At 39.0% G+C, this 26,415-nt stretch overlaps 2 protein-coding genes across 2 annotated transcripts; one reads left to right on the top strand and one right to left on the bottom strand.

Annotated features, from left to right (window-relative positions):
• The first annotated feature begins 1,044 nt into the window (after positions 1-1,044).
• Positions 1,045-2,440, top strand: FucTB (alpha-(1,3)-fucosyltransferase 10). The gene has a single exon (XM_028322485.1). The coding sequence runs from the start codon at positions 1,066-1,068 to the stop codon at positions 2,386-2,388; it is 1,323 nt and encodes a 440-aa protein (XP_028178286.1). The 5' UTR covers positions 1,045-1,065; the 3' UTR covers positions 2,389-2,440.
• su(r) (dihydropyrimidine dehydrogenase su(r)) lies at positions 2,421-21,872 on the bottom strand. Its single transcript, XM_028322472.1, has 22 exons — positions 21,716-21,872; positions 19,842-19,952; positions 19,287-19,457; positions 17,915-18,076; positions 17,125-17,312; positions 16,525-16,651; positions 16,213-16,363; positions 15,281-15,450; positions 14,827-14,904; positions 14,559-14,691; positions 14,061-14,248; positions 13,265-13,471; positions 12,003-12,167; positions 11,346-11,498; positions 10,888-11,008; positions 7,378-7,461; positions 6,799-6,977; positions 5,940-6,116; positions 5,246-5,476; positions 4,673-4,737; positions 4,175-4,267; positions 2,421-2,558 (listed from the first exon to the last, which is right to left on the bottom strand). The coding sequence occupies exons 1-22, from the start codon at positions 21,755-21,757 to the stop codon at positions 2,468-2,470; spliced, it is 3,087 nt and encodes a 1,028-aa protein (XP_028178273.1). The 5' UTR covers positions 21,758-21,872; the 3' UTR covers positions 2,421-2,467.
• Positions 21,873-26,415: the final 4,543 nt, after the last annotated feature.

Raw genomic sequence — 26,415 nt, 5'->3', positions numbered from 1 at the left:
AATATGTTTCGATCCAATCAAAACATGAATGCGTTTACTTTTAGGTAATATCAATGCTTCTCATGATCCTACCGTTCATCATGACTGAACCGGGCGTCATGTATTGCCTGGCCGTGTCCCCGACGGTTATAATGTCAGTTATGTTCGTGGTGCTGTATTTAGTGGATCAAGTACACGATTTAGCCGAACAATTATACCTTGCAATACAAATATTCCTATGTGCCACGGGCCTAACCGCTAATGTACTGTCCATGAGTGCCGTTGGTGCCGTGTACGGTGTATTTATTACCCATTTATTTGTTGCCCTATGTATAGATCAGTACTATGTTTTCAAGGAAAGAGGCTTTGTACTGTTCAAGTAATGTTTTATGTGAATAAAATTTTTGAGAATATGATTACACTTATTATTCCATATTTACAATTAACTCTTGCTAGAAGAAAGTTTATTTCAGAATTAGCACAGATAATATAATACTAGTTCGATTGATAGTCATGAGCTTTGTTTTAAGACAAAGAAAATTACAAAATATTTTTTGCATTTAACAGAATTTTACAGCGTTCTAAATTAATATTAAAATCCATTTTTTTTTAAAGTTCTATGCAAAAGTGAACAAACCGTCGTGTCTTACTTTTAGGTAGTGGCCCTCCTACTCAATGTTCTCCCCCATGTGGTGGACCCAGTGGACCTCTTGCAATGCCTGGTGGCCGCCCCCACGCTCATGCTGTCCGTGCTATTCATGGTGCTATACGTTGTCGACCAGGTACAATATGAGGCAGAACTATACTACGTTGCCACCGAACTCTTCATCACAGCACTCGCAATGATCAGCCTCTTCCTCAGTGGAGAAGTCCGAGGAGCCATATACGGCCTCTTCTACCTTGACCTTATCATAGCCTTCAGCATGGATATTTATTACATGCACAAGGAAAGAGGCTGGACATATTAAAAATATTGAAATTATCTACAGTGCCATAACGCTGATTACTCATACTTATCCTGAAGTGTGATAATACTACATCCTGTTACAATTAAATGTGGCTAGTTCAAATATATTTTATTTAAAAATGTGTACCAAAGTATTACAAGCTCTTGTGAACTGTATCAAGTTTTTTACATTCCGTTTATTTAAAATGTTATTACGGTTGACATCAGGGATTCGAAGAAACTCTGTGCATAAATGTTTGTGGATATTAATCATTGTTGCTGTGATAATGTATTTTACTTGCAAATATAATTTGAGAAGTAAAAATTGGGGTGGTGCAAAGCTCACTCCTAAACATCCAGTGATTATGTGGTGGACCTCCAATTTTGGTGGTTTTGTTGGAACTAGAACATGTGCCAGAAATATTAAATGTGATATGCTTAGTGATAGAAACGAGAGCCATGCCTACAAAGTTGAGGCATACTTATTTTATGGAAGCCAAATTAAGGTAGATGACCTGCCGCCTCGAAACTCTAAAGATGTATGGGGGTTGTATCATGAGGAGTCTCCAAGGAATTTGGAGGAACTGATGCATGAACCCATGCTCAATTTATTCAATTTCTCTGCTACGTTTAGCAGACATAGTAATGTGCCATTTCCTTTGCAATATCTGGAGTCTTTGGAAGCTGTAACAGATGGGCAACACTTTGTTTCTACTAAAGTAAAAAATATGTTGTTGACTGAAATAGCTCCAGTGATGTATCTACAGAGTGATTGTGAAACTTCCACGGAAAGAGACTCTTACGTGAAAGAACTTATGAAGCATATAGAAATAGATTCTTACGGAGCATGCCTTAAGAATAAAGAAATGCCTGAAAAATTCACAGGTGACTACTTAAATAACTTAAATGAGAATGATTTTCTCGATTTTGTTGCAAGGTACAAGTTTGTGATTGCAATAGAGAATGGAGTCTGTGAGGATTATATCACTGAAAAGTTTTGGAGGCCCATCAAAGTTGGGAGTGTACCGATTTACTTTGGATCTCCGTCAATAAAAGATTGGTTTCCGAATGATAAATCTGCTATACTTTTAGATGATTTTACAACCCCAGAAATTTTAAGTACGCATTTAAAGAAGCTTTTGGCAAATGACAGTTTGTATGAAGAGTACTTAGAGCATAAGACTAAACAGATTATTACAAATACAAAACTTGTTAAAGAATTAAAAGAAAGACCGTATCAGACTGATGGATTGGACACCGTTGAACGGTTTGAATGTTTCATTTGCGAACAACTACACAACAAAACAAATATAGGATCGAACATAGTGAATAAGAGCCATTATAACTGTCCGAAGCCCATATCTGCTTTGACATTGTCAGTAAATCCAACAAATCATTGGGTGTATTCATGGGATTATGCTAGAAAGAGCGCAGAACAATTATACAAACAACTAACAAATTAAAATAGTTTTTATTGGTATTAACTTTTTCAATATATTTTTATACAAGATATGATAAAGTATTTTCATTTATGATATTAGCTTATTGGCAGACTGCATCCAGCGGTGTTATAGCGTGTACGTTTTTGTGTAATCCTCTTTTGACGACGTGGGGAATTTTCTTTGGGACCATTCTGTGGATAAAAAATAATTTATGTTAATAACTTTTATAAAAATCACTTTAATCAATTAAAAAATATGTGTTAGCCAATACACAATATCGTCAAGACAGCCTAGCGCGAGTTATGTCAAATTTAATTTCGCTAATAGGGGACTCTAGTTCTGAGTTTTGGCTAGGAATCGAACCTGGGGCCCACTTCTACAAGATTCACAAAGTCACTGGGACATCAAGCACACAGCTTGTACTGAACGAGCTTTTACGAGGGCTGCACTAAAAGTATCGGGAATAGAATATTTCCACTGTTCCTATCATATTAAAATATTTTTAATTGCAAACACCTTGGTTTTAAGCATCGAATACCATTTATTTATTTAAAAAAAGATTCTCGGTCTTATCACAAGGTCTTGTGAAACTTGTTTAGTCGTTGAGAAAATGGAATTGACTCGAGAAAATTGAAGAGCGATGATTTATTATGACTTTCAGAGTGGTTTAACACAAAAACAGTGTGTTGACCGGATGATTTCTGCATTTGGTAATGAAGCCCCATCCAAAACCATAATTTATCGCTGGTTTGCTGAATTTCAACGTGGACGTGTCAAGCTCAGTGATGGTCCCCGTCAAGGTCGTCCAAAAACTGCAGTCACCCAAGATAACGTTGATGCTGTGCGTAAGCTGATTGAAGAAGATCGACATGTGACATACGGCGAAATTCAGGCAACTTTAGACATTGGCATGAGTCAAATACAAATAATCTTGCATGAACAATTAGGTGTAAAAAAGTTGTTTTCCCGATGGATACCGCATTCGCTCTGTGAAGAGCAAAAAGCGGCTCCCGTTACTTGGTGCGTCAGAACTCTCGGAAGATTACATGCAGGATCCTCAAATGCTGTATACAACATCGTATCAGGTGATGAATCCTGGATATATGCGTACGAACCCGAAACAAAAAACCAGTCACGAGTTTGGGTGTTCGAAAATGAGTTAAAGCCAACAAAAATTGTTCGTTCACGGAGTGTTGCAAAAAAAATGGTGGCTACGTTTGTCTCCAAAACCGGCCATGTTGCGACTATTCCTCTTGGGGGACAAAGAACAGTTAATGCAGAATGGTATGCTAGCATTTGTTTGCCACAAGTCGTTTCTGAACTCCGTAAAGAGAACTGCAACCGCCGCATCATCCTCCATCACGACAATGCGAGTTCTCACACCGCGAACAGAACAAAAGAGTTTTTAGAGCAAGAAAACATAGAATTATTAGACCATCCGCCGTACAGCCCCGACCTAAGCCCTAATGATTTCTATACTTTCCCTAAAATAAAGAATAAATTGCGTGGTCAGTGATTTTCATCACCTGAAGAAGCTGTGGACGCCTACAAAACGGCCATTTTGGAGACCCAAACTTCCGAATGGAATGGTTGCTTCAATGATTGGTTTCGTGTATGGAAAAATGTGTCAAATTTCGCGGAGAATACTTTAAAAAGCAATAAATACATTTTTAAATAGTAATGTTGTTTCACTTGCTTGATTCCCGAAATTTTCAGTGCCGCCCTCGTATACAACAGGCTTTAGTTTATTTAAGTCCTGCAAATAAATTAGCGAGCCATTTAACTAAGTTTGAGCGTAGATACTTACGAAATACAATCAATAATGGGGCACACAGATAGACACAAGGTGCAGCCGGTGCAGTCGTCTGTCACATGCGGAATATGGGTCTGAGGGTCGAATCTGAAAAGGAAAATAACTTCAATTAATTACCCAGGTAGCTGACCTCAAGTGGAGAGGATAGGAGATAAAACGAGATGTATTTCAATCATAGCATATGGCATCATCATCATTTCAGCCATAGGACGTCCACATACCACATACGCCAACATAGGCATCCCCCAATGACTTCCATTTTGACTGTTTGGTAGCGGCCTGGGTCCAGCGCCTTTCTGCTAACTTTTTTGAATAACCAAGATTTTCACATCTCTCTGCTCAACTATGGTCGAAAAACTGATTGGTCGGACCTAAGTCTACGCTACGCTGCGCCACTGCGCACTGTTCGGACTCTCTCACTCTTTCACTCCTGAAATTTTCAAGCTATAGTTTTGTATAGGGGTTTTATTTAGGATTTCCATGACAACTTACTCAATGGCTTGGTAGCCGGAGTCAGCACACGCCATATAGCATTTTCCGCAGTTTATGCACATGTCCTGGAAACAAATATAATATTTAAACATTACATCCAGCGCAGAGAGCGAATTAACCACAATAACTAGGTATCTGAAACTACAACAACAATCGTTGGTGTTTTAGTATTAAGTAATTTATTGGTGTTTTATCTATGTTACACAAATTAGTTCTTGTAATTCAACTCACATTCTAAACCTCGCTCGCTAAAGTCTAAAAACTAGCAATAAAACTTGCAGAAGTTGATTTCCGCAAGTCACAATGTATAAATCTCGCAGAAGTTGGCTTGCCAGCCATTTACACAGTGATAAACAGCTTGCAGAAGTCAACTTCTATAAGTTTTAATGCTAGTCTAATATCCGTTTTCACCATCAATCCCTAATTTTTGAGTGACTCCCTATGGTAACCCATAACAAGAATTTTGTTTTTATAGTGGTCACTTAAAAATTAGGGATTGATGGTAAAAACGAGCATAAACCTCGCTATAACATGCATATAACTTTACAAAAAAGTTTTAGTAGGTACACTTACATCGTCGATCAAAGCAACCACTTGCTTCGTATTGTCCAAATGTTTGTAAGTCCCGACCCTAGAAAGAGCTAGGCCCAACACGTCTTGGATTCTGGGGATTTCGGCCACTCCGTTGACCTTGCCGTTCACGTAAGTGTCGACCTTATTGCTGCCCAACAGTTCTGAATTCAGTCGCTTTTCGTGCAGCAGCTCTTCACGCTTCTTGATGTATGGGCCGAAATGAGCTAGAACCTGAAAAAGTAATTTAAATCATTAATATTGAGGCAAGGTTAGGTACTAAAACTTCAGTTGATTCCACCATAATTAACAAAAGCAATACAGTTTTGTGTGTAAGTTTAATTGAATTATTTATAAGACCTTTGCAAAACTGTTGAAAAAGGTACCTATACCGCGAAAGATACACCAAAAGACACCAATTGATAACTCGCCCGTATTGTATGTATAGTCCAGAATTATGTTTACCTAGCTATGTATTAGCGGCCGCCCGCGACTTCGTACGCGTGGATTCCGTTTTACCCCTTTAGGGGTGGAGTTTCGTAAAATCCTTTCTTAGCGGTTGCCTACGTCATAACATCTACCTGCATGCCAAATTTCAGCCCGATCTGTCCAGTGGTTTGGGCTGTGCATTGATAGATCACTATATCAGTCAGTCAGTCACCTTTGAGTTATAAATATTTAAAATATATGAGATTACCTTTCCATCGTTGTCGTACAACGTCTCCACCGGCTTCCCCTTCTGGTGCTTGAAGGTGGGCGGCGACTGGCCCGTCCAGCCGTCCAGGCCAATAGAACGCAAGTACAGCAGCGCCTTCAGGCCCGTTATGTAGTCCTCCACCACCGTGAAGTCTTGGTTCTGGACGGCGCTGCAGATCTAGAAGATCATAGAATAGGATTATTAGTGGTTTGGAAGTAGAATAAGCCGACAAGAAGTTTCGGCATCGTACGCGCCGATTCGATATTTATTTATCAATGAGCAACATAATAAGCTTACAGAAAAACCAAAGCGCTTACATGTTTAGTTCACATTAATTTAACTAAGAGTTCGTTGGTAACCTCTAGCTAGACGATGAACTACATAAGTACCTATTTATAGCTTCGTTCTTTCGTTCGTTTTAGCCAAATCACGTCCACTGCTGGACAAAGGTCTCCCCTAAGGATTTCCATAAGGACCGGTCCTGCGCTGCCCGCTACCAGGTGTTTTCCGCAACATTCACCATATCAATTAAAATGGTAAGACACGGGTCTTAACGCGACGTTTATTAATGAGTTACATTATGCCTATGTTCGAAGGCGAACCCAAAGGCTGACATAGATAGATAGATAGATTATGCACATGTCCTGAAAATGCTGCAGCCGAAACGTCAAGCTGTGAGTACCTACATATTGTAACTCAATAATTAATTTTAATTGAAATGGAACGCGAAAGTTTAAAATCTTATAGGTAGGTACTTACTTCACCATATCATTGATCAACCTATTGGGAGGCCTTCTTGATTTTACATCTTCAGAGGAAAAATCTTCTTGGATCTGATAAACAGTTTGAAGTAACTAACCTGCACAACTGGCGCTCCGCACATTATAAACTGCAATGCTGAATCAGCAGAGTCGATGCCGCCGATGCCCAGTATTGGGAACCCGGGCAGCTTATTCCCAATCGCGGATACGGCGCGGAGGCCCATCGGACGCGTCGCGTTGCCGGACACCCCGCCGTATGTCGTGTGCTTTTCGACGCCTTGCAAAATAGAACGATAGAGATATCCATTTCATTGTAAAAAAAACCAGTCTTTTAGGGAGAACTGAAAAGTTTAAAATTACATTCTTACTTTGGAAGGCACTATTGGAATAGAGAATCCTAGAGGTTGATTGTGGTGCTCAATTAACTATACAAATACTTTTCTGAAAACCGCATCAAAATCGGTTGAGCCAAACAAGTGAAACTGAGAACACTTAGGCTGGATTAACTTTGACAAACGTCGAAAATCTGTCAAATTCCATACAAAAAACACCGGTTATCGTTAAGGTTACGGTCAAAGTTAGGTAGTGCAACTCAGCCTTACTCTTTTCAAGTCGATCCAAAAGGGACCAATACAATTTTATTTTTCATACGTATAAAAATAGACATAGGTACATACCAACAGCAGGCCATGGTGTAGCGTCGGCTTTGACAGACATAAGGCCGGAGACGGTGTTGATGGCAGAAACACCGCTAGCGCCACCTAGAAGCAATGGAACATCACGTCCATGTTATTCAAACAGGAGTACTTAGGGCAGGGCCGGATTAACCATTTCGGGGCCTAGGCACAGCTCGTTTCGGGCCCCCCCTTCTTAATTTCATACCACAAAATCGCCTTAGGAAATTTTTACTGTCTACATTACGAAATAAAATGAAGGTTATTATCATCAACAACAGACTTCAGTCATCACATTGCAAAGGTATACGCCTTCCTTCAAGTGAAAAGACTTTCGCCACAAACTAAATGTATGGAAGATGGAAACATTGAATTTTTAGATAAATTCCGTTTATTCTGTAACCTGTTATTGGTACCGTTTGAAAGAGCTCGTGAAGCACTTTCAGGATCAGTAACCAGTTTTACGATATCTTTTGTAGTTTTTAATAATATGATGCTGTACCAAATGTATGGAAGCCGGAAACATTGATTTTTCGGATAGATCCAGTTTATTCTTTAACCTATTATTGGTACCATTTAATAGAGCTCATGAAGAACTTTCAGCATCAGTAACTAGTTTTTTGATATCTTGTATCGTTAAGAAATAATCGAGTGAGATCACTTATCGTTTCCACCCTGTATAATCATGTAAAGCAAAGCAGTAATGTTAACTAGGCATGTAGAATAAGACATGAAAATCAATCAAATCGGTAATAGGGGAAAGTAGTACGAGTTGATCCCCTGGGGTAAGATGATCTTTCGCGATTGTGCTGAAACCACTAACGTCATTTAGTTTCTTTCACTGGTAAAACATAGCTCTGGACACATCCCCGCCTCAGTCAAATCGTAATGGTGGCGTGAGCGATACATCGAATTTGACGAGAAAAAAGAAAAATTGTGTACTTCTGATCTAAAATAGGCATGACTTTGAGCTTATGTTACTTTTATTCAAACAATGTTAAATGTAATTACTGTTGTCGTTAGGCTTTCTATTATGTTTAATTTTAATATTTTGGCCATAAAAACGTAGCCGCGTACTTGTAGATTATTTTAGCAAATATTTAACAAAAAGTGGGACTTGGGTCAAGATGATCCCTTCCTATATGTACGAGATGATCCCTGGGAATTAAAACAAAAAAGTCATTGGAGTAGGTAAAGGGAAGTGAAATAAAAGAAAGAGAACTTCATATAACTCACCTGAGTCTGAAGGAGATGACACTGAGTGGCTGTACTGAACAGAAAAGTTTTCAGGCGATACCAAGGGTGAAGGATGGATAAAATGTTATGCATGTGGAAAATGGGGCCATAAAGCATGTGCTGGGGTAGAGGGTGATGAAGCAGGTGAATTTATTTGTGATATATTCAACACAGCTCTAGCCAAAAAGCGTTTCAATTATTTAAACGCTTTTTAGCAGGTACTAAGAAAGAATCAGTTATTTTCGTTATTTGATTCGTAAATGTTTTTCTTTTTTAACTTTTTAACGATTTGTTCGCATAATTAGATACTCCGAAAGGATTATAACCAGAAAAGAATAGATCATAGAATAGAATCATAGGGATCATCTTACCCCTACCTGGGGGATCATCTTACCCACAGGGGTGTACAAGATGATCACTTTGTAAGGTTTTGCAAAAAATGAAATATTTTAATGAAACCTCAATTAATTTCTGGTTTTGAGTATAAGAAAAGTTGGATAGATAAATATACTAGTAGTAATCGTCTTTATTTTTGGTTTACCTTGAAAAATATGTCTTTTACAGCGATTCCCGCTTAAGGGGATCATCTCGTACTACTTTCCCCTAATTCCTACAAAAGTTTTCATTGTTTTAATAATAAATAAATAATAAATAAATAAAAGTTTATTTAACAACTTTAACATTTTTTACATTTCTTACATTGCATTGTTGTACATACATTTCCTTAAATTAATCCTTAATGGCTTCATTTGTTGCTCTTTAAGACTAGCCTTGGTTTTCGACTTCGTTGGAGTTGTGCTTAAGTGGTGGGGCCCCCCGAAAGGGGCATTTCTGCGGTTTTACGGTTATACCGTGTAAAGGACTTGCAATATCGAAAACTGATCCTCATGATGATTGAAGGGCATTTAATCCTGCATTGAATAAGACCAAATTCATATATTTTGGACAAACCGTTCTCGTGCCTATCTTCGACAAAATACCTATAATTAATGACCCTCTACGTCCAATGGCTCGTCACCCGCAAGCTCCAAAGCCTTGAAAAGGGCCACCTTAACCAGCATATTCCTGTTAAGCCTCGCGAGTTGGATTCGTCTATCCTTATTCATCCCAGCCGTTCCTTTACTACGGTTGCTGCACCTCTTCCTTGCACTCTCTTGAACGACTCTGTGTTATCTACTGTGGCTGCCCCTCTTCCTTGCACCCACCCTCCTGCACGACTGTGTTGCCAAGTCTTACAGCTGGTCCAAGGTTCGACTCCAAAAATCAACAACAACAGGTTCATATTAAAACGCTGAAGAGTTTGTTTGAACGCGCTAATCACAGAAACTACTAGTTTGATTTAAATAATTATTTTTGTGTGGGATAGCTAGCTCGTAAATTGAGGAAGGCTATAGACTAATAGGGACGAAGCAGTAAAGAAAAATGTTGCAAACACGGGAAATAGTATTCAAACTATTTTCACGCGTACGAAGTTGATTTTGTGGCGTCGAACCTTGGACCAGGCGTACGGCTAGGCAACGCAGTCGTGCAGTAGGGTACAAGGAAGAGGGGCAGCCATAGTAGATAACACAGAGTCGTTCAGAAGAGTGCAGAGAAGAGGTGCAGAACTCGTTGACAGGGATACGCTGGTTAAGGCGGCCCTTTTCAAGGTTTGGGACCCTGCGGGTGACGAGCCATTGGACGTAGAGAGGGTCATTAATTATACGTATATTTTCTACTTTCTCGAAGATAAGCACGAGAACGGTTTGTCCAAAACATATGAATTTGGTCTTATTAAATGCAGGATCGAATGTCCTTCAACCGTCATAAAGATCAGTTTTCGATACAGTACTTAAGTCCTTTACGCGGTATAACAGTAAAACCGCAAAAATGACCCTTTCGGGGGGCCCCACCACTTAAGCATAACTCCGCCGACGTCGAAAACCTAGGATAGTATTCATGGGCAACAAATGAAGCCATCAAAACAATAAAATCTTTTGTAGGAATTATTTCCGATTTAAAATCAAATTCTACTGGCCTAAACGTTACGAAAATGAATTAAGTTCCACAATATCGAAATATGACGATTGAGGTGGTTTGAGTTTTGTTGAATAAAAATAATATTTAACATAATATTATCTTTTTTTTTTTCATTTTTTAATCGGGAGTGCTGGGCCCCTGGTCATAGTGGGCCCCTAGGCACTGGCCTAAAGTGCCTTATGGATAATACGGCACTGACTTAGGGTCACGGGTGTGACTTACTACGAATGCTAACAAATAACATTTGAAATAGGGTACCTTCGTACGCCGCCACAGCGATTGACACAATGTCAGTGATGTTAGGAGTGAGTTTCACGAAGAATGGAATCTTGATCGCTTTTCGCACCCATTCAGAAATGCCTTTTACTAACACAGGGTCCTGAAAAAAGTTGTCAGGTTGTAGTAGTAGTAGTAAGTAGGTGAGGTAAATATAGGTACTTATTTCGCATAAGTGTTTTGTATAAAGCAAGTCCATTGAAGTATAGGTAAGTAGATAGTGGACTTCTGGGTGTAGTAAAGGAAAATCTTGGGACGTCTTGTTCCTTGTACCAATAACTGCATTGGACTAAACACAAAAGATGCCTCAGTTTTTGTGATATTGACGTGGCTTGTCTGTACAATGGACAAAGTCTGAATTCTTCAGTGTTAACAATCGCCAACTATCAGGCTAAATAATAGCATTATGCCTTTGCCCAGCAGTTAAATATTGGTCTAACCTGCCCACAAGCGAGCCCCATGCCTGACTCGCCCATGCCGTGAGGACACGAAAGGTTCAGCTCCAGCGCATCGGATCCCGCCGCTTCTGCCTTTTGAGCCAGCTCGGTCCAATCCCGCTCGTTGTACGAACACATTATAGACGCTATTACTACCTGCAATCGAGACAAGATTATAAATAATTTTCATATCCTATGATAGGGTCATCCTACCAACCTACATCTTTCTTACATTTCTCGGAAATTCGGAATAATAACTAAAAGCTATAACAATTATTGTTGATTGATTGATTGCATTATACGAGCTTATACGAGTAATAATGGTTTAGGCCATTTTTGCAATATGGCGTTGCGCGCGGCTACGATACGCAGTCGCATAGTTTAAATTCAAAAAGAGCACAAGAAAATTTATAAAATTCCCAGTTTACAAAACTCCCGGAAAATATTTTAAATACGAAAGTAATAAGTAACTCCCACTGAACCAATTAGATTCTAAAGATAGACAGTTTGAGTCTCGGAAAAGGACATAGGATAGATTTTATCCTAGTTTTTGAAGTAGAGACGCGTGCGATAAAAAAATTCTGTGAGACAAAATTTCACGCGTGCGAAGTCGCGGGCAAAAGCTAGTTAACTAAAATTATTCAGAATGCGAACACATACTTTGTTAGGGAAGTCCCGTTTCAATTCAGTGATGCTCTGGCACCAGTAAGCCTCGCACTTCTCGGAGATCAGCTCGATGTTAAGGAAGGAGCCCTGGCCCGGCCCGAAGTTCTCGCCTGACGTCACGCCGCGAACTATCCGGGGCGATACGTTGGTTACCAAGTCCTGGAACAAACATTTTAAAGTATCAGTAAAAGCCAAATTTCACATCTAGGTGATCAAAGTGGACTTCTTATCCATAGGTGATCAAAGGACACCAAAGCGTCGCTTGGGGTCCAATTTGATCACCTGGGTGATCCCCTTTGTCCCAGTTCGTACCAGACCGTCGATGTAACGTCACGCCCGCCAGGTGCGCAAACTCGATTGCCTTGTACTCATATAAGCAGAGCTGCTGGTGGTAAAAATCGAAAGGGCTGTTCTTCGAAACCTATATGATACCTACGAGTACTCCCTATTTATTGCATGACCATCAATGTTATACAAACACAAAAGCTGTGGTTATACCTACACATCCGCGCCAGCCCTATATTGAGGATGGGCATAATTATTGTAACTATACTAAGTAGTTCCACCAACTGCTTACATTGTCCAGGCCAAAAGTCTTAGTAAACGTGAAACCCCAGTCTTGCTCTAAGACGCGTCGAATCATAGTTTAGCTGGTGGAGGACAAACAGTTTTACCACGATCTGGGTATATCGTAACCATAGTTAGTAGTTCTATCAGCTGTTTACCTTGTCCAGACCAAAAGTCTTGGTGACGGCGAAGCCCCAGCCCTGCTGGAAAGCGCGGCGGACCATGGCCGCGCTGGTGGTCTACAGACACGTCTACTTCTATTGGATTTAATTTTAGACCAAAAGTTCTCAATATCTTTTCCACAGACCACACTCGACGGGCTATTCGTCCAAGTCAATGGGTCTTCTAAAGAGAACCTAGCCATAGTCCATCAGCTTTTGCCTTGTTAGATAGTGACCGCAAATAGCGAAGCCTCAGCCTTACTCGAAGGCGCAACGAATCATAGTAAAGCTAGTGGTCGACTAGCAGATTAAGCAAGATCTGGGTATAAATAAGTAGTTCTATAGATAGTTTCATCCACGAAGACGCGTCACACTAGTTTGGTCGAGGGAGGTGCGGAGTGCGGCGAGTATGATCCGAGCAATCCGAGCGTCATTATTGTGGTGTGCGTGTGCACTCATGGATAATTTAGCGTGTGACCATTAACACTCAAACATTAGCGAAAGAATCTACATATAGCAGCTGTTTACCTTGTCCAGGCCGAATGTCTTGGTGACGGCGAAGCCCCAGCCCTGCTGGAAGGCGCGGCGGATCATGGCCGCGCTGGTGGTGGGCGGCGCGCTGGCCAGCCCGAAGGGGTTCTCGAACTTTATGCCACAGACTTCCACTGACAGGTCTACATCGTCGATTGGGCAGTGGAACTTCGGTAGTTCGATTGGCGAGTCGAATGGGAGACCCTGAAAGTAAAACGGTAATCGTTTATCAAAATAAAAACTGTATGTTCTTAGGTTTAGAGAACCTAGATAATCCGAAGAAGAGACTTGACTAAACTATTCGTTTTACGTCTCTTAAACCTCTCTATAAGAAATGCTCTGCAAGTTACGCCTGGAGATGTATGAGATCCATAATAAATCTTCTACTTTTGCTTAAGCTATAGTTGGGTGGGACGTACCTACTTACTACGTAAAACTTATAGATAGGCCCTGAAGAGAACTAGTTTCACCCAACTGCAAAGTTTAACTGCATGGAGAGTGTAGGCCAAATATTTATCTCTGGTAAATTAGAAAGAGACATCCTCCTGCAGTGGAGACTAACTAACCTGATGATAATTTGAAATCTGCACTTTCAGTGACTCTTTGGAGCCAGGACTAACCTGTAAATAGCAGTGCATGTACCAAGCGGCGGTCTTGCCGTCATTGACCGACTCAACCGTGCTCTTTGCCACCCCGGCTAAGTCTCCCCCGATGAAAATTTGAGGATTGAGACTAAATGACCTAATGATGATGAGATCAGCCCATTCAGTGACACTTTGGAACCAGAACTAACCTGTAAATAGCAGTGCATGTACCAAGCGGCGGTCTTGCCGTCATTCACCGACTCAACCGTGGTCTCGGCGACCCCGGCCAAGTCTCCCCCGATGAATACTTGAGGGTTACTTGCGCTCTGCATCGTCATACTGTTCACTTCAGGAAGGCCCCATCGGTTTAGTTTCACGGTTGACATCGCGTCTTTGACTGAAAAAGGAAGGATAATTAGAATTACTTTATTCCAAAAATAGCTAGGTATGTAGGTAGGTCTCAGTTGTTTCCTTAATAGCCAAAACCGCTAAACCAATTTTGATACATTTTGGTATATCTAAATAAAGATTCCCATCTTAGGGGAAAATAGAAAGGCAGTAGGTGTGTATCGATTTTCAAGGGATCTGAAAATTCATATTATTTCCTTACGTACGTCCCAGATTGTGTTTTTTGGCTTTAATAACTCGTAGGTAGACTCTGTGGTAAACAAAAATTAACGCGGCAAAAGTTAGAAAAATATCTTTACCATCGGCATCGTACAATCCCGATCCAAACGCCGATATTATAAAGTTGGCTTTCAGCTGCAGTATTTGGTCGACATCTTCGATCCATTCTCCGTCATCCAGTTGTTCGGTTCGGCACATTTTCAGAGCTGCAATCTGGAAGTTAATAAAAAAATATTATACGAGATTATTCAATTATCGGATTAAGTGCTAGGTAAGTAACTAGGAAAAAAAACAGTGTGTAAATTTTTTTTAAAGTAGGTACCTACACCTAAATATACTAAAAGTTACCTTGCCATCCTTCACTATAACTTCTTGTGGCGACATGAATGGTACGAATTCACACTTTTCTTCCTTCGCCAAATCGACCTAAAAACAAAAAGACTTACTTAATTCCATACTTAGGTATTAGGATTTTGGTATAAGACCTACACATTGAGTACTAACTTATTATTTATAAGGTATAGGATAGGTATCTAATGCCGGTATTCAAAAACGATGCTTGCTTAAGTAAAGCAGCAAATCGAACGCACAGCGTTGAATAGAGCTCTGTGATTAGTTCATGTGTCACCCTGTGCGCCACGCGCACTGTGAGACCTCATAGTAATGTTTGTGAATACGGGCGTAAATAACTTCACTTCAAAATCAAACTCTATCATTAGAAGAGACGAAACAGTAAGCGATTTAATCAAAATTCGGGCAAATATGAACTTAAGTATATGAACCGAATGGTCCATCATCTTACCTCCTCCGGCACAGCCCTAATATTGCTGAATCCTTTTCGGAAAACAACATACACTCTGCGCGCGCCGCAACGCAACGCTGACGTCGCGCAGTCGAAGGCAGTGTCTCCCGCGCCGAGTACGATCACGCTGCCGTACAGTTCTGGCAGCGACGACTTGCACGCGCACATGCCTGAAGATATTACCATCATCATTAACATCATAATCGTGTTATCAGTGATAACTTATGGCTCGGAAACGTGGCCTCTCACTACAGAAGCTCAAAGTTGCACAGCGTGCTATGGAGAGGGCTATGCTTGGCGTTTCTTTGCGAGATCGAATCAGAAATGAGGAAATCCGTAAACGAACTAAAGTCGCTGACATACTACTATACGAAAATAAATAAAAACATAGCCCGACAGATTAGCAAGCTGAAGTGGCAACGGGCAGGGCACATAGTACGCAGAACTGACGGCCGATGAGGCAGCAAGGTTCTGGAATGGAGGCCGCGTACCGGAAAACGCAGCGTGAGACGTCCAACTACAATGTTAATTCATTCATCATCGTTATCATAATGCAGTCAGTGAGCAAGAGCCTACTAAATATTATTACTTCATTATCATCATCAGATGATTTAGAATCATTACGTCGTTTGTTGAGTTATACCAGTTATACCTACTCATAGTAAAGCCTGGTCCGTGAGCACGTAGAATTTTGTCCAATGACCCCAAGCTACCCATCCTTATCGCTCGCGCGTATTTATGTTGCTGACGCGCTCGCACACTCACTGCGGGCGCGCGTCGCACAGTGTAGCGATTAGAGTGTCGGTGCTTAGTTTGATCCCTGTTGGTTTTTTACGGACAATAATAATTGTCGTATGACTCTCACCCAGACCTAACATAAGCTGTTTACGCTAGGTGGGGTTGACAGGAATATTAGTGCTTGTTAAACTAACCTTTCTTACTCCCCTTCGAGACCAGGGGCAAGAAGTCCTTGCTTGTATAGAAGCCCATTTCCTGGGTGAGCCCTTTGAATATGGGCACGGTTTTGGGCTCAGGCAGACCGATTCCGAGGAAGACCGCTGCATGGCCATCTTTTAAAAGACCCTGAAATTAAAGTCTTTAATAAATCTTAAACCACATTAATATGAAAAAGGCGTGAATTAAATAAAACACCTTTAAGTAGAAAAAGTTACATTTGTGATTCATCAGAATTATTTATCTTATTTGTTCATAGGTAAGTGTTAATGAGAATAAGTAGAACTCACTTCAACAGTGATATCCTTAGCTGACAGCTTTCTCCCGGTGACAAACTTGACACCGAGGCTTTTCACCAGGTCCACTTCAAACTGCACCACGTCGAAAGGCAGGCGGTACTGGGGGATCTCTGATGAACTGGGGAAGAATAAGGCATATCTTTAGGTCCAGAATAGAACAGAAATTGTTCTTATAATTATTTATGTAAGAGTCGCGAATAATGATCTACCAAGTCTGTAATCTTAATAAGTAGGTAAATAGGTACCTAAGTATCATCAGATAACAATATTAGGTAATAGATCAATATTGTTTTGGTTACCAACTAAAATACCCTACCTAGTTGTAATCATCACTTATAAAATTATCCATTTCTTTGATAATATTGTTGGCAAGCCAATTGTTATCCAGTTTATCTTTGAAGCTAACCTTGACATTCAAATACAAAATAAATAAGTTTAAATAAGATAATAAGTAGGTACTTTATGCAAATAGGTACGTTTTAAAATACCGAGCAATGTGTTCTGTTTTTGGGCATATTGCTACGACACCGACCACGCCCCCTTGTCACATCTCCTTTTAGTTTCTGTGATCTGTGATCTCAAGTAACATACCTCAGTCCCCCCAAGTATTTCTCCTTCTCATAAACGGTGATGTTCTTGTACCCCAGCCTTGCCAGGAAGCAGGCACAGCTGGTGCTGGCGGGTCCACCGCCGATGAGCGCGATCTTTTGGTTTCCACCTCGAGGTAACGGCTTGATGTTGGGGTCCAGGGTTTGGGGAATCCCCATTTTCATGAAGATCTAGAGATAAGAAAGTTTTGATAAATGTAGTTTTGGGTGCATGCAAGTAGATGTCGTTAATATGAATTTTGAAGTCCCGATTCCTTCATGTAATGTTTTATTAGGATCCGGGCGGCGCAGGACCGGTCATTGTGGAAATCCTTGAGGGAGACTTTTATCCAATAGTGGACGTCATTTGGCTGAAACGAACGAATGTTTTACCGCTGTTTTAGGACTATAATAGTAGATGAGAACTTTGGTTCAAGACCCGGCATGGATAAACTTGTTTTTTTTTTTTCAATTTTTTACGTCGTATTGTGCTGCTACTTTTAAAGATAAACAACTTTGATATATATATCCTTTAATGGTGTACTGATCTATTGTAAAATACAATCTAAATAAAACTTATCTAAAAATACTGCAGTTCGATGCATAGGTACGATCAGTAACGTGCTGTAGGTACCTATACACACGGCCACAGTGTTTTGCTCTTGCTGTCATCAATATTATGATAATTCTTTGCGAAAGAACGAGACGACATGACTGGCAATGGGTAGTTAACACTGTTGCCGATAGTACTTACAATTTACATACTTATTATCTTAATTTTTTATCAAACTCACATCAACAGCGAAATGCTGCAGTCCTCCGATGTTGATGGCGCCCTCCTCGCTAGCGTGGAGGTTGCAGCCTCCCACACAAAGGTCGCTGGTGGGGCACACCATACCGCACGTGAGCCCCAGGGGGTTGTCCGACAGGATGGTCTTGGCCGCCCCATAGTAGTTCTGGAACACAAGAAATTTTGAGATAACTAGCTTAAAACGGGTCCTATAAGTCTTAGTCCAATTATCTCCAGAAGCTGAGGAAAAGCGTGATGACAAAAACTAATCTGATTAGTTAAGTATTCAAATACATACATCTTCTCTCCTCTTCGCTTTGATGAAATCCGGGCCTTACATAGGTACATCATACGATACGAAGTAGGTAGAAGATTTCGTTAAATAAGAAATACGGCTTCGAAAATCAACAGTCTATTTCGAGTCAAAGTTGTAGTCGTTTCAGCAGGTGTAAAAGTAAGTAAGTATGACTTCGTCGAAATTCGTGACGAATTTGGATTTCGACGATAAAATAGTTTATCTCTTATGCTAAGAATAAAAGAACCTTAATTAACATTTAATGAATTAATGAATAATGAACGACTATTTACTTAGTAATATGCATTTGCATAAACTCTACACTCTACAGCGGTGCGGGTTTTTGGAGTGTAGGTAAGGTACCTACCTAATTAGATTTCCAATTCGTAAACAAATTCGTAGAAAGCATTTAGCAACATACCTACTTACTTATTCAGCTTTACTAATATGGCTAGCGTGCGAGATACAAATAACAAATAATGAGGTCATGATAAACAAGAGAAGAGCTATAACATAACGAATGTAAACTGGGGTTTTCCAATCAGAAAACACAAACAACCTAATTATGGTCATTACTAAACTATATACCTACCCACCTACTAGACTAAACTTTAGTTGCCAGGGAAGGAAGAAAAGCCAAGCCCCTTGCGCACGCGTTTTATCTTATCTACTTAGGTACTTATTACCTTATTACTTACAATTATAATCAAAATACCTATCATAATCTTTCTTTGAGTGATAATTTAACAATTCATGCACATGCTGATGCTATTAATAGTGGTATTCCACTAATTTTCAGCATTCTGTTTATTAGAACACCTTCAAACTGATCATCATTTTCCATCAGGTGGAAATGCAAGCCAAGAGCTTCGCCGTTGTGGTTAAACATGGTTTTTGTCTAACCATTATTTGATTTCATGATTTTCGTACGCTAACACAATTCCAATTTCCAACTACGATAGATAGACCACTCAAAACAGACTCACAAAAGAAACCAAATCGAACACAGAGTCACAGCACAATTTAGGCGGTCTTTATTAAATCTAAATTGATGAACTAAAGACTAAAGATAAATACCGACCCTGTTAGCAATGCTGGTGATGAAGCTCTTGACATCAATCTGCGTGGGGCAGGACTTCTGGCAGGGTGCGTCCGCGCACTTGAGGCAGCGAGCGGCCTCCCTCAAGGCACCACGCTCGGATAGCGTCGTGTGCTTGATGTCGTCGAAGTTCTTTACCAATGTTGGACAGGTCTGGAAAAATAACGGTCTTTAATAATAGCAGAATACGTGAAAAATCTGATTTAATTAAGATTAAACTTCGTTCAGTTGCGATCGCGGAATTGTTTTTAAATCAAACGGTCCAGGTTTGGTGTCTTGTAGCCAACAGTGACTGATGAATTTTGAACGCAGCGTAGGCCATAGGCACAAGTTACCTAAGAAAACTAATCTGCAACCAGAAGGCGAGAATTTTCTTCATCAGAGATTCCTCAGAGTCCAACTACTAGGCCTTTCCAGGCATAATAAAAGTCAATTCTGGGTGTTCAATGCCGAAACGTATAAGAACTAATCGTCGTTCCTCCTTAAAGTTATACTTCGATCTGTTTGATATCTTCGTAAGATAGTTAAACAACTTACGGTGCATTTTCGGTCAGCGTTCCTCTTCCAGTGCTGTTTGTTCTTCTTGGTCTGTGCTGATGGGACCAAATTGGAATACGGCTTCACTGTAGGGTTCAACCTCAGCAAGTTCTGAAAAGTCAAAAATGTTTATTATTTAAACCTATTAGTAATGCTCGTCAATGAAAGAGAGAAAAGACTTGTCGAATGTTTGATAAGACCGTTTTCTTACCTGTATGAAAATATGATCCCGGTAAAAAGAGAATCTCAATCAAAGAAGAAATTAGCGATAGTGGTGTTAAACAAAGAACATGAATGGACATTAGACCCGCAAAGAAATAAACTAAGAAGGTAAATGGAGAATGGAGGAGTTCGTCTTCCGAATATAAAATCTCCAACGTCGAGCTATTGGAACGCTGCTACGAAATTCCGATCGACATCAAGCGCCGCAAGTGGAACTACGTTGACCACACTCTCCGAAGGGATCCCGATCACATCCCCAAGCAGGCTCTGGATTGGAACCCCCAAACAAAACTCAAATGTTCCCAAGAAAACTTGGCGGCGCAGTGTGGTAGACGAGGCGAAGAAGATCGGCAAGACTTGAAGCGAGATCAAACGCGAAGCTTAAGACCGAACGCGATGGAGGACTGTTGTGGACGCCCTCTGCCCCATCTACAGGGGACGTTGTAAGTCAAGTAAGTCATCATCCGAATAAGAATAAAAAAAAGTGTCCAGCTACAATGTTTTCTTGCTTTGTTATTTAAATTTTACGTCATCTCCGATAATATTTTATCAAAAACAATGTGGGTGATCCTTAGATAACCCTTGACCCTACCATTTAACTAAGTATAAGTATTTGTTGACGAATAATCTCAAACTTGTTGAGGTCAGAGTGCGCTATTAGCAATAGTTAGAAATCATTGATAGTTTCATATGAGTTACTTAATTAACTAAAACAATAGATGTGTCACATGCGACTCACAGGACGGGAAATTGTTATTTAGGTATGTTTATCATGTAGGTAGAAAAACTCCTTTCTTATTGAACCTTGAAATATTAAAAATAAGCTTGAGCGTATTTACATTTTTATCACGTTGAGAACGAGATTGTGATCTTAATGCGCCATAAGACAAGTAGTAGGTACCTACTGCGTCAGTAACTAGGAAGTTACAAGTTCCCTTTTAAAAGAACCACTTCACGCTTTGAATGAAAATTGTACGTTGTGCATGTATTAATAAATATGCAAGTAGATAAGTGGTTATGAACTTGAAACAAATACTGTGCGAAGTCAAGGTTTGTGGAATACAGTTTAGTTATTTATTATTAGTTACTTGCCATATGTTTGTCTCGAAGCGCTGGTTGGTGACATGTAAAGTGCCCCATAAGGGCTACCTTTTTTTTAAATTATTATTTACTATATTATTTTTGACGTTCATCATAAGTGCCACTTGTGGTCTAAACTGAATAAATATTTTTGATTTTGTTATTCGCACCACATAGAGATGACTTCTCATCTTTTAGGAACATTTTACTAGATGATTATGATCTATTAATGAACCATTCATTAAAATTAATTAATGAAGTACCGACAATTAATAAATAAAATAGACATAGGTACCAAAAAGTACATAATAGAACAAGTTTTATCTGTCCATACGTTGACTGGTTTTGTTGGCAAATCGCATCTCATGTGCATGCAGTGATGCAGTACAAAAGAAATAGGCGATTGACCTATCAATCAACACTCATACACAGTACAGTCGAGAACACATTTTTGTTGAAAAATCGCATCTATTACAAATACGTAAGATGCCACCAGTATTTGTATGTGGTGTCGTCCGTACCAACCGAACTAGTTTTCTAGTCTAATAAATTAGTTAGCTGTATTTACTGACCTCTATGTCCGGCAATTCCTTACTCAAAAGCACTTTAGCCATCTTGTAAAATGAAACTTTAACACGTTTGGATAGAATTTAGTTTTGTTTATTTATATCGAACGAGCGCAGTGGACTGCTCACTGGCAGTGCCTCACTCGCGACTGACGAACAAACCATTTGCTCAGCCCAGCTACAGTCCATTATCTTTCTTACCTAATAGATACGTGGGTTTATGTCCTTACTATCTGTACGGTCTTAAGATTTCCGATAGTCGCTTTGGAGTGTAATAATAACGTTAAAACCAGTTTTGTGTTTCTACAAACAATAACTTGTTACTTTTAGCATTAATGGCTTCTTTGGGATTTCGTACGCGTTAAGTTTTGTAGATTGCGCGTAGGTAAAACGTGTTTTTGATACAGTTTTAATTTGAATATGAATTTGACGATGTTGAGTAGATAAACATAACATTCACGTATAGGCGCCGTAATCATAAGTCGGGGAAGTCCCGAGTGATACGGTTTTTGGCAGATTCTTGCATTAAAAAGAATATAAATTTTAATCGCGATATAAATCACTGATATACAGTCACATAAGTAGCATTAAAATCATGAAATAAAAGGGCACTAATAAAACAAACATTTGAACAGTTAATATAAATATATTTTGAATTATTCAGAGGCTTTACAATATTTGGAAGAATTATCGGCAGCGTTATACCTATCAATCGAATTATATGACACACAGCGTACCCATCCACAAGTCAATTGTATAAAAATAATATACAATACAAGCTGTTACCTGAATAAAGCAATCGATACAATCTTTAATAGAAAGTGGGATATACAATTGATAACAATATTATACCTAACACCAATAAAAATGATACATACACGGTAAAATACGCGACTATAGTTGAAATATTTATAATTTATCTCGTGCACGACGGATGTATAAAAATATCAGTAAAAAGTGATTCACCCTTGACATATCATTACTTATCAATTGGCATACTTCTGTTCAAGGCAGATCATTTTATCTTTGAAAACAATTTTGCTGTCATTTTATAAATACATTCTCCAATCATCAGTCCAAGGTATTACTCAGATGGCGTCAATTCTTAAACGTATAAGAATTTTGTGAGACGGGCATTGTTCAATTAGAACTAAGCCATTTAATTTAAAATAACCGAGAAAGTCAATCCTAAATTATGAACCGTTTAATGATTTAATGTAATGATTATTCTAGCAAGTGCACGAGAAAACAAAATAACAAAGGAATATTCCATATTGCCACACATTTACATACTTAAAAATATAATTTTCAATTTAGTATCAAATGAATATACAATTTTATTAATAACCGCTATAGCTTCCATTTCAACTAACGTTATAAATGCGTTCAGAGCCCCCTCTACAAATGTATCTAATTTAATATTTATTATATAAAAATGCGACACCAAAGAAATGGTGCGTTAGCTTATATATTTTAGTTAATACTAAATTATCGTTATTTACATGCTGATTCTTCTAAATATTTGCATCTGAACAATACATATACATTAAAATCTTACGCTAGGTCTGCATTGTGCAATTGTTGGTGCTTCGTTTGTGAAAGACGTCATGAAACGATTGTTGCGTCTAAATATTGTCTATGGCATCGTGGAGCGAGCGCATTTTTTCGTCACAGTATGCAAATTCTTCATTTGAAATTACAAAGACGGTTGTATACGCAGATGGCCAGTTCTTATTCCTCTCTAATTTAGATTTTATAATCTGTGGAATGTTTACAGATTATACAATAAGTGTACTCAATTACAAACACATGAAACTGAGGGACCATTGATTATAATTATAAATGCTCAGATTCATAAAAATAATACGTTCATAATCAAAAATTAAGCATCTACATAATACAGTCGTCAGCAAGTCAGCCTATATTTTTATTGCAAAATGACATATATTACAACGCATTAGATGCCACTATAAAAAGGTATTTGCATACTGCATCGCTGCGCGTCCCTAGCGCGGCATCTACTCTGCGGCAAGCAGTAACAATTGCACACTAAACGCAATCTTACATGTACTATTTCATCTTACACTAACATTTATACTTTAGGAGTGGATTTAGACAGTAATTAACTTAGTGCCGTATTAGGTATATAAAAAATTAAACCAGCTGGTTTGACGTCAGTCAATAGGCGATGAGAATAAAATTGAAGATGCTTAAGGCCCTGTGTACCAGTCAATTAAAGCCTAAACCCGTTATCACATTTTCAGCGAAAAATGCCTCCCAACGCTCGGCGGGTGTTGTGAGAACTAAGAAAATGACCGTTAATTTATTAAACACTAACCCCGCCCCCTTGTAAATGTTTCATACCGACATTCGACTGTTGATAGTTCAGTGTTTTGTTTTGTTCTATCAAACGTAGAATCTTGAATAGAAAAAGACAAAATCACTATAAAACTGTTTTGCTGAATTTACTGGGGGATAGGATTTATTTTACTCCTGGGACGATGCTATAAAACTAATTTCCAACATCGACTACATTCCCAAACATGGTTCATAAAATTGTCGATGTGAAATTACATTTTCTTAATTTCTTAGTCCTGGCAACACCGCCGATTGCGACCGAGCCGCGACGGACGGATTTCTACAACGCAGCGTCCGTCTCAACTCGGTCGGATTATAACGCTACAGTTGTGCGGTTCACAGTACCCATCGAAGACAGAAATATACTATAACATTGTATCGCAATCGGAAACGTTCGCTTTAGATTACTGGCGATAATATTGATTAATCGATAACAACAAAATACACTGAAAAACTGCTTAAAGTCCCAAATATTCTTAACAATGACTGCGTATTTTAATTTCATTCATGCCCAATTGATATGCAAAATACAGACACAAATTTTATCGACAGAGGTGATGAATATGGTGATAAGATCCAATACATTATCGCCACGTAATCTAATACATCCCTCCCTAAGCTTAGCTAATTCACCGATATGTATGTAACGTATGGGCATTCATTCACTCGGGCTAGTAAATATGATGTTCGTGTATATTATTCGACAGATACTTTTCAAGGAAACTTTTTAAGGTGATAGAACAATAGTTTGGCTCAGACATAATATTTCTATGTGTGGATGCTCTTTACTTTTTACGCTGTGTTTAGGTACGAAATTACCTTAATTTGTAGTCCATTCCTAATTAACATAAGCATTATAAACATAGAGGGTACTTACGCTATTTCATATTTAATAACTCGGTGTTCTGCTTAAAAATTAACAATAATGCAAGGAAGCATAGAGAAATAATGCCATTTACTAACTAATACTGATATAAGTAAAATAAATCACAACCACCCTGTGTTTTAGATTTCATAACATTAACAAAAACCAGAAAGTGGGATTCTAATAGAAATTTTGGGCCAAACTATCGCACTACCCTCAGAAATTTGACAAACTTCAAAAGGTATGGACTCGTTTGGATTAGGATATGAGGCTCAGCTATCTCATCTTGCCTTACAATGTAAAGAATGCCAGTACGTTTTGTTTAATTACACATATTAGAAAAATCTAGACGTTTTGACAGCATGAAGCGACATTTTAATATTAGCGGTACGTTACGGAACTAATAAAGCCCACGTCGAAACGCCCCATTAGAATTTAGGGCCGTCCCCTTAACAAATACTGTACTTATCGACATCTACATTGAATACAACAACCGGGAACAAAGTAAGCAATAATAAATCGAAAAATATAATCTCTGCCTAACAAAAATTTCAACAATTCCATTTTTTTAATCACCGCAACTACTTGGAAAACGTTAAAGATTTAAAAAACAATTTGTACCGAACATAGAACTGTCAGAAACAATGAAGGAATGTTAATTTGCACGTTTTGTGAGAAACAGGGAGAGGTTAAAGCACCCAGCAGAGTTACACTCTATGAAAGTCGCTGACAATGATTGAATCGTTTTCACGTTTTAAAATTAGTAATAAACGGCTTTCATAATCGTGACCGAGGTTTTTATGTCTAGATATACATCGATACTGTAAAATAACCGCGTGTCACTGGAGTCGACAGCAGACTAGGAACAACATTATAGGTTATGTAGGACGATGTTTTTGCTTGCGGACTTTTTAGAATTACAAAAAATTTTTTTTTGGCCAAAACAGTAGTACCAAAAATATCCGCAATTGACACGACACAACTTTTGACGTTACTAGGGTCGCAACAAACGATTCCGCAGTCGACTCCAGTACCACACTTCACCGGGCTTATGTGTTATTTTCACTTCGACTATACTCATTTAGGCCTGGCTCCGAAAACGACAATTTCTGTTTGATATTTTTTATGAGTGGCAGAAACTTGAGACACCAGTATCTTTTTTACTTAACTTGCCTATTGCGGTAAATATCAACGCGATCCACATACAGAAATTGATATCTCAAATTTCCACCCTCTAATTAGAGTGTTTAATAATTTGGTCCTACTTTTAATGTTTGTAAAGTTGCACAGACATAACACAAGCCAGATTGTGCCCTAACAAGTTTAGGTTGTGGTACAATTTGGCTTGTGCACTACACCTGAAACTCAATCAAAATAATGGTTGCGCACAAATATTTTGATTGAGTTTCACAAATAGCACAAGCCAGATTGTGCCTTATCCATATCAGCATAGGGTACAATTTAGCTTGCGTAACTTACTCAA

The sequence above is a fragment of the Ostrinia furnacalis genome, unplaced genomic scaffold (assembly GCF_004193835.3).
Source record: "Ostrinia furnacalis isolate ACB-3 unplaced genomic scaffold, ASM419383v2 OfSCF0465, whole genome shotgun sequence".
NCBI lineage: Eukaryota > Metazoa > Arthropoda > Insecta > Lepidoptera > Crambidae > Ostrinia > Ostrinia furnacalis.
This window is presented reverse-complemented; position numbering and strand designations above follow the sequence as displayed.